Below are 18,299 nucleotides of genomic sequence, written 5' to 3'. Positions count from 1 at the left end.
GTTGCGGGGGTGGGGGGGGAGGGGGCACTAATCACATTCATATGTTTTGGTCCTGTCCAAAGCTAGAGGATTACTGGAAGGAGGTTTTTAGGGTAATTTCTAAAGTGGTGCGTGTGAAACAGGACCCAGCCCCCGGGTGGCCATATTCGGAGTGTCAGACCAGCCAGGGTTGGAAACGGGTGCGGAGACAGATGTTGTAGCCTTCGCCTCGTTGATCGCCCAAAGGAAGATCCTGATGGGATGGAGGGCAGCCTTTCCACCCTGTGCCCTGGCATGGCGGGGGAACTTGTTGGAATTCTTGACTCCTGAGAAGGTTAAGTTTGAATTGAGGGGAAGGGTGGAGGGGTTCTACAATTCATGGGCATTATTCATCATGCACTTTCAAGAACTGGATAACATCGAACATTAGTTGGGGGGGGGGGGGGGGGGGGGGGAGAAGGGTTGGGGGGAGGGGGCGGTGTGTGTTGATGGTGACTATGGGTGATTCCTGATTCCTTTTTGTTATTTGTTTATGTGAACCTGCGGGCTACTATTTGGGCTTTGGTGGGAGGATGGGATCGTTGTTATTGATATGGGGATTGACATATTTGTTATTGATTATTGTTTATCGTTGGTGGGTGTAAATTTAGGAGAAAATGTGAAAAAGGGAGGAGAATAAAGAAATATTTTTTAAAAAGACGTGCAGATTAGGTGGATTGGCCATGATAAATTGCCCTGTGACCAAAAAATGGTTAGATGGGGTTATTGGTTTACGGAGATAGGGTGGAAGTGAGGACTTAAGTGGGTCGGTGCAGACTCGATGGGCCGAATGGCCGCCTTCTGCACTGTATGTTCTATTACTCTTCCTCGAAGCATGCTTCCGAACAGTCAACTATACAGTTTGTGACTTCCGGTGATGACATTGGGCTGAGCAGTTGACGTCAAGTGGCTCTTATCCCGCAGATCCGTAAAACAATCACTTTTTAACAAAACTTACCAAAAATCACATTGATTTGTTCCCCAAACGTTAAAAAGACGGGGCGTTAAAAAGGTGAAAGAAAAAATGACGGGAAAAAGCCAGTCCTGGGGCCACATGGAGACCAGGAGTGGAAGGGGTCTGGAGCAGAGGCACAAGGCGGTGGAGCGCAAGTCACTCCGGAGTGAAAAGGGCAGAACAGCCAAGTACAAGTTCCCTCACCGGGAGGGAACTGGACGGCATCCCTCTCAAAAGGCACTGAAAGAGCACCGGCAAGAAATCAAAACGGACATACAGGCGACGGTGAAAGATGCGGTTGCTGAAACCCTGGTGTAAATACAGATTGCTCTGAGCAGGTCCGAAAAGAAACTGGAGGCCCAAGAATCCACCATGAAAGAGCCGCAACCGACCAGTGATCGGAAAGTGGCATTGGCAAAGGAGGTGGCGAGACTGGTCACAACGCAGGGTAACCCGAGGGGAAAGGTCGAGGACCAAGAGTATCGGTCAAGGAGGCATAACCTGCGGATCGTGGGCCTACCAGAAGTAACCAAAGGCACGGACCCTACAAACTAGGTGGCCCAAATGCTGGGTAACCTGGTGGGAAGGGAGACCTTCCCTAACCCACCAGAAATAGTGTGGAGATGCTGCCGTTGGACTGGGGTGGGCACAGTAAGAAGTGTTACAATACCAGGTTAAAGTCTAACAGGTTTGTTTGGAATCACTAGCTTTCGGAGCTTAGCTCCTTTATCCGCTGAATCACCTCCCCTTCTCATCCACTCACCTGATGAAGGAGCTACGTTCTGAAAGCTAGTGATTCCAAACAAACCTGTTGGACTTTAACCTGCTGTTGTATGTCTTCCTAGTTTGCCCATCAGAAATCGACAGGGCCCACCAGTCGCTGTGACCGGAACCCAAAGCTGGGCAATAACCAAGGGTCATCATAGCCAAATTGCACAGGTATTAGGACCAAGAGGGAAGCCAGAGCTGGGCTAGGCAGTCCAAAAACTGCTGTTAGGAAGGACATAGACTCCGAATTTATCAGGACTTTGGGGCTGACCTGGCCAAGCGCAGGGCAGTATCCTCAATATTTCCCTTGACGCAGGCTGCCTCCGCAGCTGGTGCGCTAGCATGCGACTCGCCTTCTCCCCATATTTATGCTGCCCTACATAAATACCCCTCTTGCCCTACATAGCTGTCCAATCGCCCTCCTCATTGTCTGCCTGTCAAATTGCCCCTGCAACTGTTTCCTCCTTGCCAATCCCTCAGTGGTGGACATCTGCAAATACTCAATATCCACCTCCACTATCTCGCTAATTAGACGGTCATATTCCTCCCTCCGGTGGCTGCTAACACCTACCCATTTTGATTCAACTCCACATAATCCTGAATTGCTAACCACACCTTGTCTTGTCACAAATGCCTCCATCCGCCAACAACCTCAAATCAAACCTCCACCCCGGCCTCTGCTCTCATCCCAGCCTTAGCCGAAGCTCCAGCCAGTGGGGCGCATGGTCCGAAATAAATATCCCCGCTTACACTGCCCCCTCTACACAGATCAAAATCTCCTGGTTCACCACAAAATAATCAATTATCGAATACACGTCATGAACATGTGAAAAAAAGGAATACTCCCTTGCCCCCAGGTTCTTAAAACACCACGGATCCACCATACCCATCCTTTCCACAAACCCACCCAGCTCCTTTGCCATTCGTACCCTACCCATCGGTCTGGGGCTCAACCTATCCACTCTTGGCTCTAGGACACAGTTAAAATCGCTTCCCATAATCACCTGGTGCACGGCCAAGCCCGGGATTGCTGCCAGCAACCCCCTCATAAAACCTACATCATCCCAATTTGGTGCATACACATTCACCAACACCACTAGTGTCCCTTCCAATACCCCACTCAATTAAATATCTCCCACCCGGATCCCTCACTTCCTTCACACTCACAAACCATTCTTTCTTGCTCATTAAAATTGACACTCCCCACAAGTGAATCAATTCCTGAGTGGAAAACCTTCCCGACCCACCCCTACCTTAACCTAACCTGTTCCTTCACGCGGAGGTGTATCTCCTGCAGAAAAACCACCTCCGCTTTCAAGCTCCTGAGGTATGCAAACACCTGCGATTTTGTAACCAGTCCAGTAAGCCCACGGACGTTACACATCACCAGACTTACCGGAGGCTTATGCCTCCAGCCCCCTCTCCCGTCTGTCATCCTCCCCACTTAGCTCCAGCCCCATTACTTCCACCCTATACCTAAACCATCCCAGATGGCCCCCTTCATCGCCCCTGACCATGTCATCGCTCACCCCCTGCCACGTCGCATCAACCTCCCCCTCCACCCTCCCATTCCCCGCACCCCCCTTCTCCACGGCCACCTCTCTTGGCCTTCTACCCTACCTCACTTCCGTGCACCAGCATTACTTGCCAGCGTGGCAGCCTCTGCCCTAAGGTCGCTCCCAATGACCTCCTCTCCGCCTCCCCCCCCCTCTATTCATAGAAGGAGGCTCCCTGCTGACCTTACCCTCCCCCACCCAAACAAAGCGTCATCCTGAACTCCAGGTCACCTCCCCCGAGAGCAAACAAAGAAACAATAAACACAAACAAACAGGTTTTTGAAACAGGAGGGGGGCGGGAATGGGAACATCCATCCCTACATAAACATTTTACCCCTGCTACCCCTTACCAACCCAATAGTAAACAACAACCCCCCCACCAAAAGAAACCTCCAAACAGGAGGGAACAAAAAAAAACCAACCCTTACACTGTCATGTGAGAGTACCTTTAAGAAATGGGTGTTTATAAATGGGTGTGTATATAAGTATCTGTAGTGAGAGTACCTTTAAGAAATGGGTGTTTATTACTGCAGTGATGTCAGAGAGTGGGTGGAGCTGGGCTGTCTGCCAGCTTTTTACTTTCGTTTTAGGCTGTTTGCTGCAGGGTGTTTTAGTTTCATTTTCAGAGCTGGATAGCTGCAGTCATAGCCAGAAGGTGTATGAATCTCTCTCTGTAATCTAAAGACCGCAAATCGATCCTAGTGATTTAAAACTAATAACTGCTCTCAGTAGTGACTTTAACCTGATGTGCTTCTGTTTAAAGGTTTTTTTGATGGTCGCTAAGATGTTCACTGGGTGTTTTAAAAAGGTTAAATTGAGTTCATAGAATAATCATTGTTTTACTTTAAAAAATACTTTTCCATTTTTGCTGTACCACACCTGTAGAGTGGGCCTTGTACTCACTATACCACAATCTAGTAAAAGTTGTAGGTCAGGTGAACTCCATGATACACTATGGGGTTCTCTAAACCCTGGCCCATAACAAATTGGGGGCACGAGGGGGATAAAAGTCTATCTATTGGATTGGCTTAGTGAACTTAAAGACAGTGAGGGGTGAGCATATTGTGGTTGCTTTTCAGGTGTGGTATTATAGTTTAAGTACGGAGTGTGTTGTGGACAATGGTTCTTTCAGAGGCTATGAGCTTTTTGGGGGTGGAGCCGGTCACACGCAGTACCTTACGGACAGAGACTAAAAGCAGACTGTTAAGATTTGGCAAAAACATTGCTGTTAACATTACCTGACAAAATGCGAAAAGATGAGGTAATTATGGCGTTGGCTAAGCATTTAAAGTTGCCCGAGATAGTTTGACTCATTGGAAATAGCAAAAAATTCAGTTGCAACTTAAACAAATGGAACAGCTTGAAAGCAGCTTGAGTACGAAAGAGAGAGAGAGGAAAAAGAAAAGGAAAGAAAAGAAATGAGAAAAGAAAAGAATAGCCTTAGCAGAACAAAAAGAAAAAAAGGGAGATACAGATGAGGGAAAAAGATAAAGATAAAGAGAGAGAGATTGAACTTCAGAAAATGGCCATGAAACATGACAGTCACTTAAAATTGGCAGACGTAAAGGGAAACGTACAGATGGGTGGTAGTGATGAGGATAGTGAGAAAGAGCATCAAAGTCGAAGGCTTGGTGGGAATCTATTTAAATATGTCCAAGCATTGCCAAGGTTTGACGAGTAGGAGGTAGAAGCCTTTTTCATTTCATTTGAGAAGGTAGCTCAACAAATGAAATGGTCACAGGACATGTGGGTATTACTGATTCAAACAAAGCTGATAGATAGGGCTAGTGAAATGTTTGCATCACTACCGGAGGATGTATCTGGGACATATGACGAGGTGAACAAATACATCTTTGGTGCATATGAACTAGTGCCTGAAGCCTACAGACAAAGGTTTAGAAATTTATGGAAAGAATTTGGTCAAACTTACATGCAGTTTCAAAGGATCAGAATAATTTTGAGAGGTGGATAAGGGCTTTGAAAATAGACCAAATGTATGACGCTCTCAGAGAAATTATACTTTTGGAGAAGTTTAAAAATTCAATTCCTGATGTAGTGAGAACTCATGTGGAAGAGCAGAGGGTTAAAACTGCGAGATCAGCAGCAGAAATGGCAGCTGATTATGAATTAGTTCATAAATCGAAGCTTAGTTTCCGACATCAGTTTCAGCCTGTGAGGAATAGAAACTAGGGAGATGAGAAATACTCAAGTGGTAAAGGTAAAGGTGATCTGATGGGAGATAATAAGGAGAGTGCACCTCAGATTAAAAAAGAAATCCAGGAGGGTAGGAAAGAAATGAAAAGTTTCAAATATTTTCACTGTAATAAACTAGGCCATGTAAAGTCACACTGTTGGTGGTTGAAGAAAAGCACTGGGAAGGCTGATGTGGTAAAACAGGATAAGACAGTGGGGTTTGTTAAAGTGGTAAAGGATAGCCCAATTGAAGCGAAGGAGGTGCAAAAGATTGTACAGCCTGATCAAGAGGTGATTGATAAGAAGGTGCCAGATGTCTTCAAAGAATGTACTTGTGTGGGTAAAGTTTACTCATGTGTATCAGGAGGAGCAGATAAAAAAGTCACAATTTTAAGAGATACAGGAGCTCGTCAATCTTTAATGGTAAGAGATGAGGCGTTATGCAGTTTGGGAAGAATGTTGCCCGAAAAAGTGGTAATATGTGGAATTCATGGTGAGAGGAGTAGTGTTCCATTATATAAGGTAAGGCTGGAAAGTCCAGTGAAGAGTGGTAAAGTGGTAGTAGGAGTAATAGAGAAACTATCTTGTCCAGGAATACAGTTTATCTTGGGTAATGATATAGCTGGATCACAGGTGGGAGTGATACCTACGGTGGTTGATCAGCCAGTGAAAAATCAGACAACTGAAGTGTTGAAAGACAAATATCCTGGGATTTTTCCGGATTGTATAGCGACAAAGTCACAAAGTCACAGGTTAAAACAAGAGGAGAAATCAAAGAGTGAAGATGACATTGAAGTACAATTATCAAATGATTTTTGATCAGATGGTTGAAAAGGAACAAGAACAGGTGGAGGATGAGGCGGATATTTTTAGTTCAGGAAAATTGGTGGAGTTACAACAAAAAGATATGGAAATAAAATGGATGTATCAGAAAGCATACACGGAAGAGGAATCTGAGTGTATACCAGAGTGTTATTACCATAAAAGTGATGTCTTGATGAAAAAATGGAGACCTTTACATATGCAGGTGGATGAAAAGTGGGCAGAAGTTAATCAAGTGGTATTGCCAGTAGGGTATAGAAAGGAGGTGTTGCGAGTTGCACATGAGGTACCAGTGGGAGGTCATTTGGGAATAAGCAAAACTCAAGCTAAAATCCAAAAACATCTTTCTTGGCCTGGACTACATAAAGATGTAGTTAAATTTTGTCAATCATGTCACACATGTCAAGTGATAGGGAAACCTCATGCAGTGATAAAACCAACGCCCTTAATACCCATTCCAGCATTTGAGGAACCTTTTACAAGGGTCCTAATTGATTGAGTATGACCGCTTCCTAAAACAAAAAGTGCGAATCAATATCTTTTGACGATAATGGATGTGTCTACTAGCTTTCTAGAGGCCATTCCAGTACGTAATATAAGAACATAAGAACTAGGAGCAGGAGTAGGCCATCTGGCCCCTCGAGCCTGCTCCACCATTCAATGAGATCATGGCTGATCTTTTGTGGATTCAGCTCCACTTTCCGGCCCGAACACCATAACCCTTAATCCCTTTATTCTTCAAAAAACTATCTATCTTTATCTTAAAAACATTTAATGAATGAGCCTCTACTGCTTCACTGGGCAAGGAATTCCATAGATTCACAACCCTTTGGGTGAAGAAGTTCCTCCTAAACTCAGTCCTAAATCTACTTCCCCTTATTTTGAGGCTATGCCCCCTAGTTCTGCTTTCACCCGCCAGTGGAAACAACCTGCCCGCATCTATCCTATCTATTCCCTTCATAATCTTATGTTTCTATAAGATCCCCCCTCATCCTTCTAAATTCCAACGAGTACAGTCCCAGTCTACTCAACCTCTCCTCGTAATCCAACCCCTTTAGCTCTGGGATTAACCTAGTGAATCTCCTCTGCACACCCTCCAGTGCCAGTACGTCCTTTCTCAAGTAAGGAGACCAAAACTGAACACAATACTCCAGGTGTGGCCTCACTAACACCTTATACAATTGCAGCAGAACCTCCCTAGTCTTAAACTCCATCCCTCTAGCAATGAAGGACAAAATTCCATTTGCCTTCTTAATCACCTGTTGCACCTGAAAACCAACTTTTTGCGACTCATGCACTAGCACACCCAGGTCTCTCTGCACAGCAGCATGTTTTAATATTTTATCATTTAAATAATAATCCCTTTTGCTGTTATTCCTACCAAAATGGATAACCTCACATTTGTCAACATTGTATTCGATTAATATTACAGCTAAAAAGATTGTGGAGGAGTTACTTAAATTCTTTACGAGATATGAGCTACCCACAGAAATACAATCGGATCAAGGATCGAATTTTACCTCAAGGTTATTCAAAGAAGTTATGGATATCTTAGGAATAAGACAATTTAATTCAACTGCGTACCATCCAGAATCGCATGGAGCATTAGAAAGGTGGCATCAGATATTAAAGACAATGTTGGGGACTTGTCACGATTATCCAGAGGATTGGGATAAAGGAATTCCATTCATACTGTTTGAAATTAGGGATGCTCCTAATGAGTCAACCAGATTTAGTCCTTTTGAACTAATCTTTGGTCATGGGGTAAGAGGACCACTTAAAATGATTAAGGAAAAATTGGTGAGTGAGAAATCGGAAATTACATTATTGGATTACGTGTCAAATTTTAGGGAACGATTAAATAGAGCAGGTGAATTGGCTCGCCAACATTTTAAAGTTGCACAAAATGTGATGAAACGGGTAGCGGACAAGAAATCTAAAGTTCGTAGTTTTGCCAGTGGTGATAAAGGTGTGTTGTTACCAGTGGTAGGTGAGCCTTTAAAAGCAAGGTTTTGTGGACCTTATCAGATTGAAAGGAAATTAAGCGAGGTGAATTATGTGGTAACCAGATAGAAGGAAGACTCACCGAGTGTGTCATGTGAATATGCTTAAAAGGTACTTTGAAAGGGAAGGAGAGAAAAAGGAGGAGGCTTTAATGAATCTAACTCAAAGTGACAAACCAAATCCATATGACTGTAAATTTGACATACCTCAAATTAAATTGGAAAACGAGGATGTTCTTAAAAATTGGGATAAATTGTTGAGTTACCTTCCAGAGGAATAACAAACTGACCTAAAAGAGTTATTGATATCACGTGGGCAAGTTTGTAGAGATAAATTGGGAAGTACTAAAATGACTCTACATGATGTAGATGTGGGAAATGCTGATCAGCCATCACCTTTGTGATCAGCCTAGTTGGGGGGCTTACGCCCCCCCCCCCCTCGCTGATCAGCCATCACATTTCTTGGGCCAGTCTCCAGCCCGCGCCCAATGCATCCGCCGGCCCTCCCCCAGGCAGCCTCCGTCCCCGACCTCCTTTCTGTCCCACACCAAAATTTCCTCCCCCGTCAGCAGAACATTTCACCCCCCCCCCCAACCCAAGTAACAGCACTATGTAAACCGACCCCTTCGACAAGCATAACATCTGCTCACCCCCCACTGCGCTTCCGTGAGTAGCCCACCCAGCTAGCTTGGTGAACCTCGCCCATGGCGCCAGACATTCGCCCACCTCGTTCCCTCCCCCCCCATTCGGACACACATATTCAAAAGAAAAGCAGTCCCAACACAATTGCCCTTAAAAAAAGCAAACAAAAAGCACAATAAACAAAGAAAAGATCAAACAGAAGATCCAGCATCTAACAAACACACCTCCATTCCCCCATCAGTACAAATGTAAACTTTAACTCACTCAGCTCTGCAACAGGCCCCAAATCAATACAGAAGGCATTACAAACATCCCCCAAAAAGAAAAAGAAACTTTTTTAACTTGAGCGCTGCAGCAAAGTTCAAAGTCCTCAGTCTGCCACCAGTCCTTTTCTTCTAGCGAAGTCCATTGCTTCCTCGGGCGACTGAAAAAAAAAAAATGTTGCTCCTCATACGTGACCCAGAGACGGGCCTATTTCTTAAAAAGGGTCGCCTTTATCTGATTGAACCCCGCTCTTCTCCTGGCCACCTCCGCACTCAGATGCTGATAGATCTACAGGATAGTGTTCTCCCATTTACAACTCCGTGTCTGCCTGGCCCACCGAAAAATACGCTCCTTGTCCAAGTACCTGTGGAATCTCACCACCATTGCCCTGTCTACCTCCAAGGTTCGGGAGAACGTCCCATCCCCCAGCCACTTCTCGAACATGCCCGCTATGTATGCCCCAGCGTACGCTCCTTCAGACCCCTCCGGGAGACCGATGATTCTCAAGTTCTGCCGGCGGGACCTATTCTCTAGATCCTCCACCTTCTCTAGGAGCCTTTTCTGCTGGTCTCTCAGCATCCCACCTCCAACTCCACCGCAGTTTGATGTTCCTCCTGCTCAGCCAGCTCCTTCTCTACTTTCTGGATCGCCCGATCTTGGGCATCCAGTCTCAGTTCCAGCCACGCATTCGATTCTTTAATCGGGTCCAAGCATTCCTGCTTCTGCTTGGCGAAGCCCTCCTGAATAAACTGCATCAGCTGCTCCGTTGACCGCTGGGTTGACAAACCAGGACTCCAGTCATCCGCCATGCTTTCTCCTGCTGCAGCTTCAGCCCAAGCCTTCTCTGCTCGTCTAATTCTTCCTTTGCGAGCACTTCTAGTCCGCCTCTCCATGCACCGATGTAGGAATCCACTCCACAATTGCCTCTACAATCAATTTACTAAATCAAGTCCGGTACAAAATCGGGGGAAAAGGTCCAAAGGTCCGACCTGAGCGGGAGCCACCAAATGTGCGACCTACTCCTTCATAGCCGCCACTGGAAGTCCGTCGTCTGGAAATCTAAGTACAGTACATTCACCAGTTTCCCTTTATCCACAACACATGTGACTCCTTCAAAGAACTCCAATAAATTGGTTTAACATGATTTCCCATTCCCAAAACCATGCTGACTGCCTAGAAAAAGTAGTCAGATTTTTTCAAGTTTCATGTGAAGTTGAAAGTTTTAACCCCATCTTCACAAGGGCCTCGTAGCTATTCCTTGCCAAGTATATGGTCATGATTCTACGGAGAAGGCCAACAGCCAAACTTTGAGCATTTTACTCTTAGTAAGGCCTCTGTACAACTAAGTGTTCCAACAAATAACTTTTGATCCAATTTAATCAGTTGGATGGAGCTCCATTGAACTATCTGTTGAGATAAAGGTGTCGCGTACAAGAGTATGAGCATGTAACTAGATTGCTGGATAAATATGCAGCTATGAAGGCATTGTTGATCATTCATGTACAGGCTGAATACATTAAATATCCCAAGGTAGTTCTAATATCACTGGGCAAAAAGGGTTAATGTTATCTGGAGTCCAGAGCAAAAATGGAGCTAGAGATGCAAAGATTGCTTCGATGTTTGGAGATAATAATAGCAATCATTATTGTCACAAGTAGGCTTACATTAATATTGCAATGAAGTTACTGTGAAAAGGCGAATGCTTAGGAAGCATTTATGCAGAACTTTTCCTCAAAAGATTAAATAAAAAGGATTGAAGCCATGACAGGGTAGGTGGTACATGGTTTATGGCAGAAACAAGCTTGTTGGGTTCAAATCACCTTTCCTCATTTCATGTTCATAGGGAGGTTCTACATTAGATGTTTAAAAAGCAATACCTTCATAATTTCCTTCTTCATTGAATTTCAGCAGAAATGTAAACGGCTGCTCAAGATTTTTATAGCTGATGTTTCTGAAGATGAATTGCAGTTGTTCCCCTTTTGAAGAACCATTAAATTAGTTTCATGCCACAAAACGCAAATAAGTAGATCACAAAGAACAATTCAAAATTAAATCCAACGATTCACACCTTACTTTTTATAAGCAACAAAATTGATCTTGGATTGCTATTTTGTGACTTGCTTTGCACAATACAACTGTATTTAACTTGAGCAAGCAACATTGTTAGCATTTCAATCTTAGCATTAAGGTTAATTTCATCTGGACAATTCAGATAGTAATTTCTTTTTTAAATTATGTTTTCAAAGTCAATTTCTATTTTAAAGGTCAGATTCCTTGGGGCGGCACGGTTAGCAATGGGGCTATGGTGCTGAGGACCCGGGATCGAATCCCGGCCCTGGGTCACTGCCCGTGTGGAGTTTGCACATTCTCCTCGTGTCTGCGTGGGTTTCACCCCCACAACCCAAAGATGTACAGGTTAGGTGGAATGCCCACGTTAAATTGACCCTTAATTGGAAAAACAAATAATTGGGTACTCTAAATTTATAAGAAAAAAAGGTCAGATTCCAAAGTTGGAAAACTAGCATGAGCTAAGTTAGACTAAATTAAATGTGTGAAGTAGAAAACAGTGTATCAAAACAGATATTGAGGATATTAAAAGTATTTGCACACAGTATTAAACGACTGCCAACTTTGCAACTTTTATAAAAAGAAATTCTTTGTTCTTACTTACCCTGCACCTTCCGAATTTCCAGTCTCATCCGCTTTTTAAATAAGTCTGCAGACTTATTTAATTCCTTCAACTTTGCTTTATTTTCTCGTTGTTGTGTAGAAATTACTGTTTATGGAGGAAGAACTAATTACTTTCATGGTTGAAAAACCCATCAATTTTTAAATAAATATATTTTATTCTCCTTTTTCACATTTTCTCCCAAATTTACACCCACCAACAATAAGCAATAATCAGTAACAAATATATCAATCCCCATACCAATAACAACAATCCCATCCTCCCACCAAACCCCAAACATTAGCCCGCATATTCACAAACAAATGACAAAAAGGAATTAGGGATCACCCATAGTCGCCATTAACACACACCGCCCCCCTCCCCTCAACCCTCCCACCCACCCGCCCCAACTAATGTTCGATGTTATCCAGTTCTTGAAAGTGTATAATGAATAATGCCCATGAATTGTAGAACCCCTCCATCCTTCCCCTCAGTTCAAACTTAACCTTCTCAAGAGTCAAGAATTCCAACAGGTCCCCCCGCCACACCAGGGCACAGGGTGAAGAGGTTGCTCTCCAGCCTATCAGGATCCTCCTTCGAGCGATCAACGAGACAAAGGCTACAACATCTGCCTCTGCACCCGTTTCCAACCCTGGCTGATCCGACACCCCGGATATGGCCTCCCTGGGGCCCGGATCCAGTTTCACATGCACCACTTTAGAAATTACCCTAAAGACCTCCTTCCAGTAATCCTCTAGCTTTGGACAGGACCAAAACATATGATTAGCGCCCCCCCCCCCCCCCCCCCTCCCGCAACGTTCACACACATCTTCTACTCCTTCAAAGAATCGGCTCATCCTCGCCCTTGAGGTGTGCTCTGTGTACCACCTTCAGCTGTATCAGCCCCAACCTCGCGCACGGGGTGGAGGCATTCACTCTCCGGAGCACCTCACACCAGAACCCCGCCTCCATATCCTCTCCCAACTCTTCCTCCCACTTTGCTTTGATCCCTTCCAGTGGTGCCTTCTCCACTTCCAAAATAGCTCTGTAAACCGCTGACACTACCCCCTTCTCCAGTCCCCCTGTTGTCAGCACCTCCTCCAGCAATGTGGAGGCCGGCTCCACCGGGAAGCTCTGTCTCTCCTTTCTGGCAAAATCTCGAACCTGCATGTATCTAAACATTTCCCCTGCTCCAGCCCATACTTCGCTTCCAGCTCCTTCAATCCTGCAAACCGATCCCTAAAAAACAAATCTTTTAGTGTCTTAATCCCCTTCTCCTCCCATTTCCGAAAATTTCCATCCCACCTCCCTAGCTCAAATCTGTGGTTCCCCCGAATCGGCATTTCCCTTGACCCTACCCCCAACCCGAAGTGTTGCCGAACCTGCCTCCAAATTCTCAATGAAGCTATTATTACCGACTCCCTGAGTATTTCCCCGGAGCCATCGGGAGCGGCGCTGTTGCTAGTGATTTCAATCCCGACCCCCTGCACAAACTCTCCTCCATTCTGACCCACTGGGAATCAACCCCTCTGACCCAGCTCCGCACCTTCTCCACATTCGCCGCCCAGTAGTAATACATCAGGTTTGGAAAACCCAAACACCCTGCCTTCCCCTCTGTAGCAGCACTTTCTAACTCTGGCCACCTTCCCTCCCCATATGAACGAAGTAATCCTTCCCTCAATCTCTCTGAAAAAAGCCTTTGGCAGGAAAATCGGCAGGCATTGAAAAATAAACAGAAATCGCGGCAACACGTTCATTTTAACCGCCTGTACCCGACCCACCAGTAAAGCCCATCAATTTTAAAGAGTAGTTCCAATTATTTATGAATTATTAGAATAAAGAACAAATTTCACAAAACCCACATTAATCAACAATTTCATTTTAAACAATTAGGAATAATTTATCAAAAATATTTAAATCAAAAATTATTTGATTTAAATCTTTTGCTACAAGGCTTTGGTGATACCACATCTGGAGTTTGGTGTATAGTTTTGGTCTCAATATCTAAGGAAGGATATACTTGCTTTGGAAGCAGTACTGTGAATTTACATAGTGTGGTTCCTGGGTTGTCCTACATTGACAGGTTGAGAAAATTGGAATCATTGGGCGAGATTCTCCGACACCCCAGCGGGTCGGAGAATGGTCGTTGGCCGCCGTGAATTCCGCCCCCGCCGCAGGGAGAAAAGTCGGTGGGGCGTCAATGGCGCCGCAGACCTCGGAGAATGGCACGGGTGGGCGCAAGGCAATCGATTTTGGGCCTGCCGATATTCTCCCGTCCGGATGGGCCGAAGTCCCGTCGACGTGATGATGGGTCACGTCGGCGTAAATCAAACCTCCTTTTAATCGGCGTCAACCTGTGCTCAAGGTTTACGCCGACCAGCGTGGAGGTGGATGACGGCCTGGGGGGTTGACCGCTGGACAGGTGATGGCGTGGCCGCAGTCTGAATGTGTGGGGGAGAGGTGTGTCTAGGGTTTTGTGTGTGTGCGCGGCGGGGGGGGGGGGGGGGGGGGGGGGGGTGGTTAGAGTGGGCTGGGCTCCGGGGGAGTGCCGGGAGGGGGGTTGAGTGCCGGGGACGGGAGGATGGGGGGGGGTCCGTGCCGGGGATGAGGATGGGGGGGGGGGTCCGTGCCAGGGAGGGGGGATCCGTGCCGGGGAGGAGGATGGGGTCCGTGCCGGGGAGGGAGGGATGGGGGGGGGTCCGTGCCGGGGAGGAGGATGGGGTCCGTGCCGGGGAGGGGGATGGGGTCCGTGCCGGGGAGGGGGGAATCCGTGCCGGGGAGGAGGATGGGGTCCGTGCCGGGCACAGGGGGTGCGAGGGCAAGTGAGTTGGTCCACCTGGCCAGGTGCCAGCCTCCAACAGTTGGACCCATGCGGTCCATGCCACCTGGCTGGTGGGAGGAGGGGGTATGGGCAATGATGACATGTCGTCGTCGTCCCCCAACCAGGCCGTCATGTTTTCCGATCAGCCAGCGATGTTGGCCGCCGTGGCGGCAGCCGCTAATGTCTATGTTGCCCTGGATGAGGAGGAGCGTGCCAGAGAGGCGGCGCAGGCTGCCACAGAGGGGCAGGCGGCAGCCGCCCAGGCTGGAGGGACACCTGACCGACAGGACGAGGAGGGGGAGGAGGATGTCGCGGCACCACGGCAACGGAGGAACCCGAGGGCGCCCCGTGTGTACCGGCTCCGGCAGTCATACCAGGACCTCACGGACCGGGAATGCAGGAGACTCCGGATGAGGCGGGAAACCGTGGCACACATCTGCCACCTGCTGGCACACCTGTCACCGCGCGGCACTGGCAGGGGACACCCTCTCCCCGTGTCCGTCAAGGTTACGGTGGCCCTGAACTTTTATGCAACGGGGTCATTCCAGGCACCGAGTGGGGACCTGTCCGGCATATCGCAGACATCGGTGCACCGATGCATCCGGGCAGTGACAGACGCCCTATATGCCATGGCGCACCGCTACATCCGCTTCCTTGTGGACCGGGCCAGCCAAGATGCCCGGGCCGTCGGCTTCTCTGCCGTGGCCGGGTTCCCCATGGTCCAGGGCGCGATTGATGGGATGCATGTCGCCGTGCGGCCACCTGCAGATAACAGGGCAGTGTTCACCAATAGGAAGGGGACCTATTTGATGAACACACAGGGGGTCTGCGACCACCGCATGATGATCCTGCACGTCTGCGCCCGTTACCCGGGCAGTGTACACGACTCATACGTGTTGTCGCGGTCATCCATCACCGGCATGTACGAGGGACGCCATCCCCGGCTGAGGGGCTGGTTGCTGGGCGACAGGGGCTACCCATTGCGATCGTGGCTGATGATGCCTGCACGGAGGCCACGCAATGAGGCGGAGAACCGCTACAATGATGCCCATGTAGCGACAAGGGGAGTGATAGAGAGGTGCTTTGGCGTGCTGAAGATGCGTTTCAGGTGCCTGGACCTCTCTGGGGGCGCCCTCCAGTATCGGTCAGATAGGGTCGGCCGCATCATTGTGGTGTGCTGCGTCCTGCACAATATAGCCCAGCAGAGGGGCGATGTGCCGCAGGCAGAGGAGGGCGGAGTGGAGGAGCAGCAGGAAGAGGCACAGTCCTCCCCAGATGAGGGGGATGGGGGCAATGGTCAGGGCAGGCGGGCTAGACACAGGCGGGTGGCTGTCCACCGTTACCGGCTGGGCCAGCGGGCACGGGACAGGCTGATAGACGCCTGCTTCACTGACTAGATGGGCGTGGGAATCGGGTAGTATGGCCACAGACCGCACACCATGGCAACAGCCGACCACCCACAACCCCCACCCATCCACCCACCCAGCACCCTCACCCCCCTCCCCAACCCCACCCACCCCATCCGCATGCACACCACCCCCCCATTGCCGATCCACCTGCGGCACAACGGCTGGGCTCACACAGTTGCCGGTGGACGCGTGTCTATTGCAGGCCATGGAGGATGATGACAACCCGCCCTATGATGAGCTCCTGGCTCAACATCGTTGGACTATGTCTGACCCATGGCCACAGTACCACCATCCACCCGGACCATCCCTGCATGCGGCTGTGACACTGCAGCGCACGGTCCCGTCCTCTGCCCGGGGGGATGTTGATGGCGGCCCAGGGGGAAGGGGGCAGACTCACCTGTGGCTGAGGTTAGACCACCCCTCACACACACACACTTGCACTCAACGTACATGACACCCCCGCACGCTTTGGACAGAGCACAAAGGCAGCTTCTGTAGGTGTAACATTGACTTTAATAACAAAAGGAGTTCATGCACGTGCCCTAGCCCCTAAAACTCATCTGTGCCCTGCACCCGTGCCAACTTACTCAGTGTCTAATTGTTTGGCCTTACGGGCCCTTTGACTACGTCTACGTGGTTCCCCAGACGGCACAGCAGAACTGGAGGTGGACTCCTGTGATTCCTGCCCTCTGACACGGGATCCCTTTGGCGGCCGTTTCCTGGGGCGTCCTGGCCTAGATGGGCCAGGCTGCGGCCCGAGCGACTGGGATGGCGAGCTGCCAGCCTGTCCTGCCCGTTGCCCACCCAATGCACCTGGGACGTAAGGGGGGAGTCCGAGGTGTCGCGGTGTTCCGGGACCTCCCCTACAGGGGGACCCGGGACAGACCATAGCACCTCCTCCTCCCTCGGGGTGCCCGATGGCCCCCAGGCCTCTACATGGGTGGGGGATGCGAACGGACTGGCCATCCGACGCCCCCCCGACATCTGGCGCTGCCAGTCCTGGAGGCCCGTGCTGGTATCGACAGGGGTCTGCCGGTTTGCAGCCATGGAGCTCAGGGGATTGGCAAACCCTGTCTGTGACTGTGCGACGCCGGCTCGCACATGGCCAATGGCGCCGATGCCCTCAGCAATGGCCTGCGGAGACTGGGCCATGGCCTGCGGAGACTGGGCCATGGCCTGCGGAGACTGGGCCATGGCCTGCGGAGACTGGGCCATGGCCTGCGGAGACTGGGCCATGGCCTGCGGAGACTGGGCCATGGCCTGCGGAGACTGGGCCATGGCCTGCGGAGACTGGGCCATGGCCTGCGGAGACTGGGCCATGGCCTGCGGAGACTGGGCCATGGCCTGCGGAGACTGGGCCATGGCCTGCGGAGACTGGGCCATGGCCTGCGGAGACTGGGCCATGGCCTGCGGAGACTGGGCCATGGCCTGCGGAGACTGGGCCATGGCCTGCGGAGACTGGGCCATGGCCTGCGGAGACTGGGCCATGGCCTGCGGAGACTGGGCCATGGCCTGCGGAGACTGGGCCATGGCCTGCGGAGACTGGGCCATGGCCTGCGGAGACTGGGCCATGGCCTGCGGAGACTGGGCCATGGCCTGCGGAGACTGGGCCATGGCCTGCGGAGACTGGGCCATGGCCTGCGGAGACTGGGCCATGGCCTGCGGAGACTGGGCCATGGCCTGCGGAGACTGGGCCATGGCCTGCGGAGACTGGGCCATGGCCTGCGGAGACTGGGCCATGGCCTGCGGAGACTGGGCCATGGCCTGCGGAGACTGGGCCATGGCCTGCGGAGACTGGGCCATGGCCTGCGGAGACTGGGCCATGGCCTGCGGAGACTGGGCCATGGCCTGCGGAGACTGGGCCATGGCCTGCGGAGACTGGGCCATGGCCTGCGGAGACTGGGCCATGGCCTGCGGAGACTGGGCCATGGCCTGCGGAGACTGGGCCATGGCCTGCGGAGACTGGGCCATGGCCTGCGGAGACTGGGCCATGGCCTGCGGAGACTGGGCCATGGCCTGCGGAGACTGGGCCATGGCCTGCGGAGACTGGGCCATGGCCTGCGGAGACTGGGCCATGGCCTGCGGAGACTGGGCCATGGCCTGCGGAGACTGGGCCATGGCCTGCGGAGACTGGGCCATGGCCTGCGGAGACTGGGCCATGGCCTGCGGAGACTGGGCCA

The 18,299-nt window shown here is 49.7% G+C and overlaps 1 protein-coding gene across 4 annotated transcripts in view; it reads right to left on the bottom strand.

Annotated features, from left to right (window-relative positions):
• spc25 (SPC25 component of NDC80 kinetochore complex) overlaps positions 1 to 18,299 on the bottom strand; it is a 67,576-nt gene that overhangs the window by 22,992 nt on the left and 26,285 nt on the right. For all 4 annotated transcript variants that reach the window (XR_011934412.1, XM_072473671.1, XM_072473682.1 and 1 more), the window contains exons 6-7: positions 11,893 to 11,997; positions 11,099 to 11,197 (exon numbers count right to left, since the gene is read on the bottom strand). Coding sequence is in view for 3 of the 4 variants with exons in the window: in XM_072473671.1 (XP_072329772.1) it covers positions 11,099 to 11,197; positions 11,893 to 11,997 (204 nt within the window). In the remaining variant the exon portion in view is untranslated. The remainder of the gene's footprint in view (positions 1 to 11,098; positions 11,198 to 11,892; positions 11,998 to 18,299) is intronic.

This window comes from Scyliorhinus torazame, chromosome 2, assembly GCF_047496885.1.
Source record: "Scyliorhinus torazame isolate Kashiwa2021f chromosome 2, sScyTor2.1, whole genome shotgun sequence".
Lineage (NCBI taxonomy): Eukaryota > Metazoa > Chordata > Chondrichthyes > Carcharhiniformes > Scyliorhinidae > Scyliorhinus > Scyliorhinus torazame.
Note: the sequence above shows the minus strand (reverse complement) of the source record. Positions and strands in the feature narration are given on the sequence as shown.